This window comes from Equus quagga, chromosome 11 (assembly GCF_021613505.1).
Source record: "Equus quagga isolate Etosha38 chromosome 11, UCLA_HA_Equagga_1.0, whole genome shotgun sequence".
Lineage (NCBI taxonomy): Eukaryota > Metazoa > Chordata > Mammalia > Perissodactyla > Equidae > Equus > Equus quagga.
This window is the reverse complement of record NC_060277.1, coordinates 67,129,823-67,141,904: the sequence shown is the minus strand read 5'-3', so window position 1 is coordinate 67,141,904 and position 12,082 is coordinate 67,129,823. Positions and strand designations below refer to the sequence as shown.

Genomic DNA, 12,082 nt, shown 5'->3' with positions numbered 1-12,082 from the left:
TCAGGCCTATTAAAAGGTTTATTTTCTTCTTTATGTTCAGAAACAAAGAAGTGGCCTTGCCCCCCAAAGGGTCTCATCTTGAAGGACTGGGAGCAGAGATAGTGACAGGAGGGGATGTTGGTGTGAGGTTGAATGTGGGAGTTCTTTCTCCCCTCTTTCTCTACTATCACTCCCCTTTTCAGTGTCCCTCTCCAGAATACTTAGGTGTGAACACAGCTTGCCACCCATTGGGGGGTTGGGGAAGCAGAGCTGTAGTCAAAAAATTAATGCCCACGTTCAACAAGAGATGAGTCCAGTGTGTATCTAGGGGGGATGGGGGAGGAAGGAAGGGAAGGGGATGGTTGAGGAAGCCGCTGGATGGAAGGGAAGGGAAGAGAGGCTGGGACCCCTCCAACAACAGTGGGGATCTTGGTCCTGCCCCTACCTCTCCCAGCACCATCCACTCCCTTCTTCCAGCCCCCCTTCCTAGCAGAACTGGTCGTCGTAGTCCTCATCCTTCATCCCCTTCAGCCGAAGCCGGGCAAAGTCCTCAAACACAATGTCGTCATCTGTGGCATAGCTTGGTGACAGAAAGGAGGGGGTGAGGTGAGGGCTTCGGACCCTCCTCTCAACCTCCCACTCCCCTCCTAGAGACCCAGGTATCAGAACAGCAACAGGACTGCTGGTTTTGCGAGAAGGGACAAAGAGGGGGCAGTAACCAGCAGCTCACAATGCTCAAAGTCATCGCGATTTGATGTTTCAACCATCCCTCCCCCAAGAGAAAAAAATAGGGGGTAGAGGGTAGATTGGAATGTTACAGGAATCTTTGTGCAGAGGGTCAAAGGTCGGAAGACAGGGGATGAGTCTCTTACTTGGTATCAAATTCAATGAGGTTGGTGTCCACAGGGGCATCTGTTTCAGGAGCAGCTGAGGGGAGCAGGAGAGGGGGTGGGTGGGTGGGTGCTGGAAGGCCAGCTTTTCTGCACTGGCCTTGCTTCAGGCCCTCCGTCCGGGGGCTTAGGGTGGATGGCATGCTCACCTGACTGGGGTCTGGGAAGGGTGATGTGGTCATGGGGCTTGGGGTGCATAAGAACAAAAGGTAGCTCCACAGAGACATCCCTGGGGAGGGAGAACGGTGGCATGAAGCGAGAACGACAATGCAGAGCCAGAGGAGAGCACTGCAACCCCCCACCTCAGGCTCCCCGACTGCACTCACCCGCCGCGAGACACCACCAGCTTCACCTTGACCCTGTAGGACACCAGGATTCCCAGCACCTCCTTGTTGGCACCCTCCTTCACACTGCAGTTGGGGGGAGGAGTTGGACCAGGCCCCATCGCCTTGCATCCCAGCCCACGCCTCCCATCAGGACTCTGAGCAGGACCACAAACTCGCTCCTGCAGCATAGGCTGTGCTCTTATCACGGTAAAGTACCTCATGGCATTCTTCCATGCAGAACCCTCCCGTGGCTTCTCACCTCTCTCACGGTAAAAGCTGAAGTCCTTGGGACCTAACAGCCCTGCAGTGCCTTGCTCTCATTTGGCCCTCTGACCCCACCTCCTACGCCTCTCTTTGTAGTTCATTCTCACCATGCTGGCCTCCAAGCCTGCTGTGTGTGCTCATGCAGTGTGTACTCTGTACAAAGGTGCCAGTGGGGCTGAAATCCAGCCCTTACTTTGTGAAGATGTGGATCTCTGGGGCTGCTCCTGCTCTAAGGCACAGTGGCCCCACAGAGGCCAGGAGTCACTCTGAGGCTCTTCCTCAAACACACGGGCCCGCTCCACCTCTGAGTCTTTGTGCTTGCCGTTCTCTCTGCTTGGAGCACTCTCCCTGCTTGTTCACATCGCCTACTTCCTTTGGATCCTTACTCAAAATGCCCCTCTGGACTATGCCTTCCCTAGTCACCTTATTTAAAGTTAACGTACCCTGCCACTCTCTCTAAACTTTGTATCTTCCTCCCCTGCCTTGCTTTTCCTCCTTGACACTTGTCACAAGACATGCTGTATATTTTACCGTTTATCTGTTTTGTCTGTCCTCCCTCCCCTAGAATATAAGAGACTTTTTTGTCTCTTCTGTTCACTGATAGAGCCCTGGCACCTAGAACAGAGGATGGCACACAGCTGGCACTGAACGAACATGTGTCTCCTGGGCTGCAGGAGCCCCCCGCCCCCCCAGATCTAGCTCCCTCCCTCACATGGTGCTGGAGGCCAGGTTAGTGTCCTCGTGCTTGAGCTTCCCATCCAGGGCAAGACCACGCTTCTCCCGATTGTTGCTGAGCAGCGGAGTTATGGTGTACACCTTACAGAACGTGGAGCTGGGAGATACCTGGTCACTGAGGGTGGGGACAAGACGACAAGACTCTTGGAGGGCCAGGCTGGGCAAAGGGGCAGCATCTTTCCCACCACTAGCCCCTTCTCTCCTTGGGAATGGGTCACAGGGAGTAGGTTTTGTCTCAACCTGCTTATGAAAATTCACAGCTCAGAGCCACTGGACTGTGGAGGGAATGCCCTTGTAAGTGGAGAGTTTGGGAAGAATTCTGCCCCCACCTCACATTCATCTGGGCCTACTCTTTCCCCGAGGTTGGGACCCAGAGCTGTTCTGATACTCACTCTTGTTCGATCTGAGCCACAGGACACTTGTACTGGGCAGTGCTGAAGAGGCAGATGTCAGCATACTGTCTCACTGTGGGATGGGGTGGGGTGAAGCAGCTCTGCATGGAGCACAGACTACTGCCCCACTGCAGACCATGTGGCAAGGGCTCCAGGCCTCAGCCCAGCACCACCCCCACCACTGTGACACTTGGCCCTTCCCATAGTGGTAAACACAGGGGGGCGGGGGGGGGGGCAGCCCAGTATCTCATCCTCTGACAGCCTGAATTCTTTGAGCTCTGGGGGGCCTCCCACACTGGGCTATGTCCTTGGGGCTGAGATCTCGCCAGAAGCCACATGTGCAGCAACTCCCTCCCCTGAGACCCCCTTCCGACCCCCACCTCCTACCAGAAACTTTGATCTTCTTGACAGTCTTGGTGGAGTTGTTGGTGACATGGACATTGACATTGAGGGGCTCCCCGTGGTAGTACAGCTTTTGAGGGGAGGGGCGTCAAGTTAATTGGATCTGTTTTCACTGGTCCCATTATTACTATTGACACAGACACGCTGCTTGGCTTTCCCCCTCTAAACCCAAGCCCTCAGCAACTCTCCACACCCAGCTAAGGCAGCCTCCTTTAAAAACGCCATCCTGACACGTGGCCCTGACCCCTCCCCCCAGGGTCTGGCCTGCACTGTAGCACCTGCATCACCCTCTCGCACCCCACCTCCTTGTCCAGGGAAGCCTCAAGGTGCAGGGACCGGTCAGACATGAGGAAGTGGCGTGTGGTTTCAGCTGAAGGCTGGGGGCCAGGTTTCTCTGGGGCAAACTGCACCTTTCGGATCACCAGACGCACAGAGTTCCTGGGGGTGGAAGGGGTGAGTCCTCAGACACCCAAACACCCGCTCTCACCTCCCACAGGGGCCTGGGGCTCCTGGGAGCAGGGAGGGAATGGTCAAACCACAGGGGAGCTTCCTTCCCTCACCTTTTGTGGCTTTTCTCTTCTATTGATTTGGCACAGAAGGCTCGAATCTCAAAGTCTACCCCACAAGCCTTGGGAGGAGGAGGAAAGGTCACATCTTACATAAGGCCCCTGCCGCCACCACCACTCCCTTCCTTCCCTCTTCTGCCGTCTTGGGCAAGGACTCTCGCCCCATCATGGTCTGAGGAGTATAGGGCCTGAGTCTTGCTCCTCTGCCTCCCTGAGGCCCAGCACCTGGTAGAGGCTCTGTCCTGGCTGTGCAAGGTGAGCCCCTAGACCCAGGTACCTGCAGGTCGGGAGCAGGAGGCAGTGTCACATGTGAGCAGTGACCATCCCATACACATGCCACTTCCACTGGGGACATTTCCTACCCTTAGTTCCACCCTGGCTTCTCCTCACCAGCCCACTCCCCTCTCAGATGTGCCCCTGGCTCCTGCTGGACCCTGTTCTGCCCTAGGAGCTCGCAGAGCCATTCCTCCCATACCTTCCCTGTGTCCTCTGGGCCCGGCTGCAGTGTGACGGAGCAGGGCAGATTCTGGGGTATCTGTGGCAGGGGAAAGGGGAGGCTTCAGTTCCTCCAGAAAGCCCCCAAATCTTCCTCCCAATCTCAATTTAAGAGGCTGGGGAAGGACTCCTGGGGATGAGAAAGGAAGAAGGAAGGGGTCCCAGGGAGGAGGCAGAGAGGCAAGGGCTTCTGAGTGCAGGGTGACCCTGAAGGGAGGTGGGTCAGGGCCCCTTTTACTGTTTCTTCCAGATCTGCCCATAATAGGTGCCTCACCCCCCAAACAGTCCCAGACCCCTGGCCCTGCAGATGGTGGGGGGCATCCTCACTGTGAAAAAAAAGGGGTGGGCATGCTGGCCCAGCTTCCTCAGCAGCCGGTCCTGCAGGCGGGTGGGGGGCCGGGGCGGGTTGGGCATTGGGGGGAAGGCCTGGTAGGTGGCGATGAACAGGTCTTTGCGGAAGGACAAGCCCAGCACATCCAGGTCCTCGCGGCCATAGCGGAAGGCGCAGGTGAGGGTCACAAACACTGGCAAGGGAGGGCAAGGTGAGGTGGTCAGGAGCCCCTCTTTCCCAGTACCCCAGTACCTAGCAGCAGCTGCTCCCTCCTCAGCAGCATAAAACCTGCCTGAATCCTACTCCTGGCTTCTGCCTCAGCCCGCTACCTCTCTGGGGCCCCTCTCAATGCCAGTTCCCTTCTCCAACTCCCTACCTCCCCTTGGGCCTCTGGACTTGGGGCCAGTACCTTTGCGATCCTTCAAGTAGTCGGGGTCCACAAGCACCACACCATCTGGAAGGAGACACATGAACTCATTTCCTGTCCTGGCCTCTCCTCCATTCCTGGGCCCAGGAACTTCTTCCCCTCTTGGGGGACGTGATGCCACTTTCTGGGCACTTACCTACAGGATCCACTTTGTCCAGGTGATCTACAAAGTCCCGCTTGCCCAAGTATACGGTAAGCTGAGGATGGAGAGGGGTCACAGGGAAGATTGGATAGGAGGGTGGCAGGGCATCAGAGCCCTCAAAAGTGGCTGGCCTGCCCTGTTCTTCCCAGGCTGGGGTATTGGAAGGATCTTCTCCGGTTTCCTCGCAGTAGGGTTGGAAAGGGAGGGTGGTGGGGCTTTTAGCCACCTTGAGGCTTTTTAGCTGCTCCCTAATATCTTTTCACACCTCTGCCCAACAGTCAGGTGTGTGAGTCCTCAGGGAGAACCCAGTCCTAGGCAGCCAGTTAGAGAGGGGCTGTCAGCCTCACTCATTCCCCTCAAGCGGTTCTGGGATAAACAGGCCATAGCCTAGGAGACTGTTCACCGTTCCAGCCCCAGGCACCCTGGGTGGCTCCTAAGAGGGCTACAGGCATGGGCTTCTGGCTCCTCCCCCTTGGTCTTGCTTAGGGGCCCAGGCCTGTCCCCACCCCGCCCTGTAGCTGGCTCAGGCGGAGCAGCCTTTGTGGCAAGGGGCTTCAGGAGGGGAGGAAGTCGGCTCTTAGCTGTCACAGGAAGTGGGGAGCTAGGGGTTGGGGATCGGCTGGGGGCAGGCTAGGCTTTGCAAGGGCCTAGGGAGGGTCAGGAGGAGAAGCACTGTGGGAGACTCACCTTGCAGTTAGGGCTCGACTTCTTGAAGACCCTAACAAAACAGAAAGGGAAACCCCACTGCCTCCCTCAGACTCAGCAAGGACCCCCGCGCCAGGACCTTGTCCCTCCCCAGCCTGAGCAGAGCTCACCCAGGAGTCCTGTCTGGAGGCTCTGGGGCTTTGCCCAGCCCTACCACCTCCCACTGCTTCTGGGAAGGAAAGGCAACCACAGGTCCTTAATATTTCCAACATGGCAACCCCTCCTTGGTCCACCCTTACTAGTTCCCCACCTCCTGTGCCACTGGGTGCCACAGGAACCACCCAGGTTCCTCCCAGAGAACCTCCCCCAGGGAGACCCGAATGGGCAGGTCGCAGCAGTGTCTGTGTAAGACCTAATCAACCCTCTTTCCATCTTCTCTGGTCTCCAGCTCCAATGACAGCTGGAGTACTTGGAAGAGCAATGGCCCTGGCCTTTGCCTCTAAAGTGCTCTACTGTAGGCGCTACCTAAGTGTGACCCTACTCCATTAACCTCCAACTGTCCTCATCTCTGATCTCAGCAGCTTAAAAGCCTATTTGTCTTTCAACGCCCAGCTCAGATACCACTTCCTTTATAAAGCAGATCCACTGGTCACCCCTTTTTTTGGGCTCCTGTCACACCTTGTTTATGCTTTACTTGTGGTGTGATAGCACACAAGGGCAGTTAGCTGTGTATCATCTGTCTCACCAGACAGAGTGTGAACATCAGAGGCCTTATTCATTTAGGCATCCCCAGCACCATGCCAGCCATACGACAAAGATGACAAGCTGGCTAACATTTATTGGGTGAATACTGTGTGCTCAGCACTGTTTCAAGTGTTTCACGTAATTTAATACTCTTAATAACCCAATGCTGGAAGTCCTAATATTCCTATTTTACAGTTGAGGAAACTAAGGTACTGGAAAGGTCAAGTATCTTGCCTAAAGTCACAGTGTAAATGGTGGAATTCAGATAAAAACAGAGCCAACCCGGCTCCAAGTCCATGCATTAGTCACTAAACCATTATACAGTTGTCCCTTGGTATCTGCAGGGGATTGGTTCCAGGACCCCTGCGGATACCCAAAACCGCAGATGCTCAAGTCTCTTATATAAAATGGTGTAATATTTGCATATGACCTATGCACATCCTCTCAGATACTTTAAATCATCTCTAGATTATCTATAATACTGAATACAATGTAACTAGCATTGGTATTGTTTAGGGAATAATGATAAGAAAAAAAGTCTTTACATGTTCAGTACAGACACAACCATCGTAGGCCTTTAGATCCGTGGTTGGTTGAATCTGCGGATGTGGACCCTACAGATACAGAGGGCCGACTGTACTACCCTGCCTCTGTAATTGACATCAAGTTTGTTGAATCGAAGGAGATTTGCTTTCCAGTTGCCGAAACAGTTTAAGGGAGCACTCCACCCATTAGGAGGGTGGGGAAGTGTCTGGCTGCTCCAATGCTCTGGCCACTCGTGGGCTTGTTCTTTGCTGTACCACCTTACAGTCCACTCCCAATTCACTGGCTTGGCAGTGATCCCTGGGAAGGGTCCCCAGATAGTAGAAACTGAAATCCTGCCAACTGGTCCATCCCTTCTCCAACCCCACCACTTGTTTCTGCTATAACAACTTCAATTGCCCCTTCTTCCCAGAAGGCCAAGCTATCCAAATGCCATAAGGCAGAGGGTATGGAGGTCCCCAGGTATTCCCATTCAATAAAGGAGAGTAAGCATTGATATGGTGGCAGCTAGAAAAAGCACCCCATCTCTTGTCCCAACTTGGGGGATGGTTACTATGGCATCATCCAGCTCTCCTTCCCCTTTGCTTCCGATTTCCCTCTTTGTCCCAGTGTTTCTTCCAATTAGGAGCCCTGGCAGAGGGCTGCAACAGCCACAATGAGTTGGCCAACTGGAGTGTGGCTTTGGAATAACTGCCCTGGAGCAGCTGCAGGGCACCTGCCGTTTGGATCCTAACCCAGCCAACACCCTGCCAGGCTAGGGGGGAGCAGCATGTGTATACTGAGGCTGGCCAAGGAGGCAGAGTGTTGGGGTGACCATGGAGGTGCCCAATGAAGGGGGGCAGCAGAAGTAGATGCCCCCTCGCACTTCCTGCTATTCTCTTCATTTTCTGTGGCCCAGAATTTGATGGGGGTGGCAGGAATTGTGCCAAGTCAGCAGTCCCCCTTTGGTCCATCAGTCCTCCTCCCTGAACCACATAACGGAAATTGGGGGCCTCCCTCAAGTTAGCGACTTCCCCTTTCTCTGGGGGTGTTTAATCTCTAATCTAGGACACCAATCCTCCTTCTGATCATCTCTCTCCAATACTAGTCAACTTGGTGCTCAGAAGCCTGGGTTCTCCTACTCTATGGGTGGAGAGTGGTGGGCTGATATGATAGTGGTTTGTAGAATAAGTGACAGCTTAGGACCAGGGTCCCATTCCTGATGCCCTCTGGATAGAGACATACAGCCCCAATCTTTTCCTCTTTTGCTCCTGCTCCCCAGGGACTCAGCCATGCACCCACTGTCCCTTTAGGGGTGTTGGGTCACAACAGGAAGTGGATTTTGCTAGAGACCAAAAAAGAGAACTCGAGGTGTCAGTGGAAGGAAAGAGCCTCGATTGCACAGAAAACATCCGGGGAGTGGATGGCGTGCCCAGGGCACATACTGCCTCCCCTCACCCCAGGGAAGAAGGGCAAGGCCCATAATCGAGGAGGGTCGCCGCGCACTCTGCTCCCCCAAGATGAAGCTGTTGCTCCTAGCAACCCGGGGGAAGGCAGAAGTTTGGAAGCGGAGGCGGCCCTCGGGACAGTGGGGGCAGCCCAGCTGCCTGTAGGGTATTGGACAGGAGGCTTTCCAGTGGCTCGGCACGAGTCTAGGGGGGATCCCCCTCCCGGCACCCAGCTTGCCCATACCCGACCCCTTGGGACTGGCCACCTGCTCCTCCTTCCTCCGCCCCTGCATCGCAGCCTGCACCGGAGAACCCAGTCGTCCGGCCTCCACATCCCTGCGAGAACCCAGATGCCGGTTTCCTGATGCCCTTCAGCCCTCGCTTTCTGCAGGGTTCCCAGCATGCGTCTCCCTCATTATCCTCGAGGACCTAGGCGTGCGGCCCCGAATGGCTGGCCCCTAGGGACCCAGGCGTCCGGCCCCCAGATTCTCTCCCGGGTGGCCTTGTCTGGGGACCGTCCCGGCACCCGCCCTGGGCCGCCGCCCACGTCCCGCCGCGTGGCCCCACCTCCCTTACCTGGTCCCGGGTTTCTCCCCCATGGTGCGCGCGCCCGCCGCCCGCCCGGTTCGCGGCTCGCTTGCAGCCTCCAAGCCCGCTGCCAAGTCCCTGCTCCTCCCCGCGCCACTGCGCAAGCGCGCCCTCGGCTCTTTCTCCTCTCCCCCTCCCCTCCGGGCCCCCCCTCGATCCCGGGGAACAGGGGCCAGATGCGTCAGCCCGGATCGCGCGCGCCGCGGCGCTGCCCGCCTTCTCCTCACAGACACGCGCGGCGATTGGCTCCGCCCCCGCCCCCTCCGCGCTCTATCCCCACCCTTCCCGAGGGATCTCTCCCCGGCGGGCGCTGTCTCTACTCTCTGCTCTTCCCGCCCATCTCTCCGCCCCTCCGCACTCGGTTAGAAACTGATTTGGTTCCCTTAAACGAAGGCTCCCGCCTTCCAGAAGATTAGAGCCCTTGATTGGCTCCCTGCATCCAGGACCCTGCAGGGGTTTCCACCCCTTTGTTTGCTTTCCCTGTGGCGGCGGAGGCGATTAGAGTGTGGGGGCGGTGCAAGCAGCTCGAGCACAGTCTGAGAAGGAGGATGAGGGATAACACACGTGGGTGAGCGGTTCCACTTGCGTGGTGCTTGCCTTAGCGCGCGCCGCTCACCCGCTCATCCCAGAGCTTGCAGCCTTCTTTGGACCGCCCTCCCGCTTCTTTCTTGTAGCGTGTCAGCTCCCCCTGGTGTCTCTTTTTGAGCTTCGCAGGGTTACTTTTCTAATTGCTCCAACTACCCATCTCCTCCGTCCACTCACCGCAACTAATGTCCATCCACCCACCCACTCACCCATCCGTTCATTCCTTCCTTCCTCCCTCACTATCATCCCACCCACCCATCCACCCATCTATCCATCCGTCCATCCATCCATCCATCCTTCCATCTATCCATGCTTATTTTGTGCTAGTCACTATGCTAGGCGGTGGGTACACAGACATTAGTTAACATGGCCCTTGCCTTCCGAATAGTATAGTTGAGGAGACACATAAAATGGTATTATGATCCCAGGAATGCTATAATAGAGGTATGACTCAGAAGACAAAGCAACTACCAGCATTTAGCTGGGGCGGGGGTGGAGGGAGTGCAGGCTGTACAGAGGAGGGGACATTTGAGGACAATCTTTCTGAATAGTGGGCAGAAGTTGAGAAAGGGTATTCCAAAGAGAGAAAGGTGAGGCACATCTTGTTCTGAAGTGTTTGTGGGGATAGATGGCAGGAGAGAGAAGACTGAGGAGGAGGCTGGAACAGTTAAAAGGGAGATTTTGTATAGCAGGTGAGGGAATGAGAGTGGGGCCCTGCCCTGGAGGAGGACACATGGATCCAGTAGTAGCTTTTTAAGCAAGGAAGTGGCATCATGAGATTTATCTTTTAGGCAGCTAGTTCTGGGCAATGAGGAGGGTGGAGGGAGTGGGGCAAGGCTGTTGCAGATTAAAACTAGTCAAGGGGAGATGATAAACGATAGAGTGGAAAGGAGAAGAGGTTGAAGAGTCATTTCTAGGGCAAAATTGACTGGACTTGGGGAGGATGATGGATGACTGATATTTCTGGATTGAAGGAGTTAAAGAAGTTTTTCTTCTTCCATCTCTTTTCTCATACTCGCTGTCTTCCCCAAATGAATTAACTGTACACTTCTCCCTCCACTTTTCTATGCACACAAGACAGCTTCTGAGATCATGTTTAGGGTTCAAATACGGATCTTGCCCACCAGCTGCCACTTCCCCACCCCTCAGTTCTTTCACCACCTTCTGAGTTCACTCTTCACCCCTTTCAAGTTTAGATCATACATTTCTTTTTCTTTCTCCTGAAGAAGATTTGCCCTGATCTTATATCCACTGACAATCTTCCTCTTTTTGTATGTGAACTGCTGCCACAGCATGGCCACTGACAGATGAGTGGTGTAGGTCCATGCCCAGGAACCAAACCCGGGCCACCGAAGAGAGCGCACCAAACTTCACCACTGGGCCACCTGGGCTGGCCCTAGATGATAAATTTCTTTTAGACTCATGAATCGCTTTTGTCAAAGGGTCAGCATCAGAAGGTAATGAGATCTGTATTGCTACATATCTAAAGTGCTTTTGGAACTGAAAGATAAGTGGTCTACATGGCATAAAAACAACTGTATTAAAAGATATTAATATAAAGACAGCTTTAGAAAGATAGTAAAAAAGGCAAGAAAAAAGGAAAGAGATACACCATATTCTAGGTGGGAAAAACTTTCATTATAAAGATGTCATTTCTCTGCAAATTGTCTGAACATTTAATGCCACATAAAATAACAAGACTTTTTGGGGGAACTTGATTCTAAACATAATCAGAAGAATTAACTTTCAAGTATAGCCAGGAAAATTTTGCAAAATAAGAGTACAGCAGGCATTTGTCTTACCAGATAAGAAAATTTATGTTACAATAATTAAAATTGTATTATTGGTGCAATAATACTAAATAGAGCAATGAAACAGAATAGAGTCCAGATATAGACCCACATGGTAGCATTTTGAGTCATTGGAGAAATAATAGCAGATTCACTAGGGTTGCGACAATCAGCTATGTGTTTGGGGACAACAAAAGTTATATCTCTACCTCATACCTTAAGTAAATTCCAGATGGGTTAAAGATCTAAATGCACAGGGTAAAACTATGAAAGTATTAGGAGAAAATACAGATGAATATTTTTATAATCTGGGAGGTTAGGAAAAGCATCTCAAGATATCAAACCCCACGGCTAGCACTTTATAGTATTTACCATGTGCCAAACATTGTTCTAAGCACTTGACAAACATCAATTAATTTCGTCCTCACAACCGTATGAGTTGAGGGTCTATAATTATCCCCTCTTTATAGATGAAGAAATGGCGGCACAGTTGAGTAACCTGCTGGCTCACATGACTGGAAAGAGGCAGAGCTGGTGTTTGTACCCAGCAGTCGAGCCCCAGAATCTGTGCCCTTAATCACAACACCTTACTTCCAAACGACTGAGATTAAAAATTAAATAAAATAAAAAGACAAATTGGAAGAAACCTCTTGCAACCTTGCAACACATATAACAATCAACAATAGGGGCCGGCCCCGTGGCCGAGTGGTTAAGTTTGCAAGCTCTGCTGTGGTGGCCCGGGGTTTCACCGGTTCGAATCCTGGATGCGGACATGGCACCGCTCATCAGGCCACGCTGAGACAGCATCCCA

The 12,082-nt window shown here is 53.6% G+C and overlaps 1 protein-coding gene across 1 annotated transcript; it reads right to left on the bottom strand.

Annotated features, from left to right (window-relative positions):
• ARRB2 (arrestin beta 2) lies at positions 1–9,003 on the bottom strand. The gene is made up of 15 exons (XM_046675413.1): positions 8,885–9,003; positions 5,637–5,667; positions 4,944–5,004; positions 4,790–4,834; positions 4,377–4,573; positions 4,030–4,089; positions 3,549–3,616; positions 3,291–3,426; positions 2,974–3,058; positions 2,587–2,659; positions 2,172–2,309; positions 1,196–1,279; positions 1,019–1,098; positions 852–906; positions 1–559 (listed from the first exon to the last, which is right to left on the bottom strand). Exons 1-15 carry the CDS (start codon positions 8,905–8,907, stop codon positions 466–468), a joined length of 1,230 nt encoding a protein of 409 aa, XP_046531369.1. The 5' UTR covers positions 8,908–9,003; the 3' UTR covers positions 1–465.
• Positions 9,004–12,082: the final 3,079 nt, after the last annotated feature.

Bases quoted from the DNA above. Each gene is read 5' to 3' on its own strand.
- ARRB2 (XM_046675413.1), bottom strand. From the start codon at position 8,907: ATGGGGGAGAAACCCGGGACCAG. The intron at 4,090-4,376 runs GTGAGGATGCCC...CCCCTGCCACAG, and splicing joins CCCACCCCTTTTTTTTCACA to ATACCCCAGAATCTGCCCTG. The intron at 1,099-1,195 runs GTGAGTGCAGTC...CTCCCTCCCCAG, and splicing joins CTGGTGGTGTCTCGCGGCGG to GGATGTCTCTGTGGAGCTAC.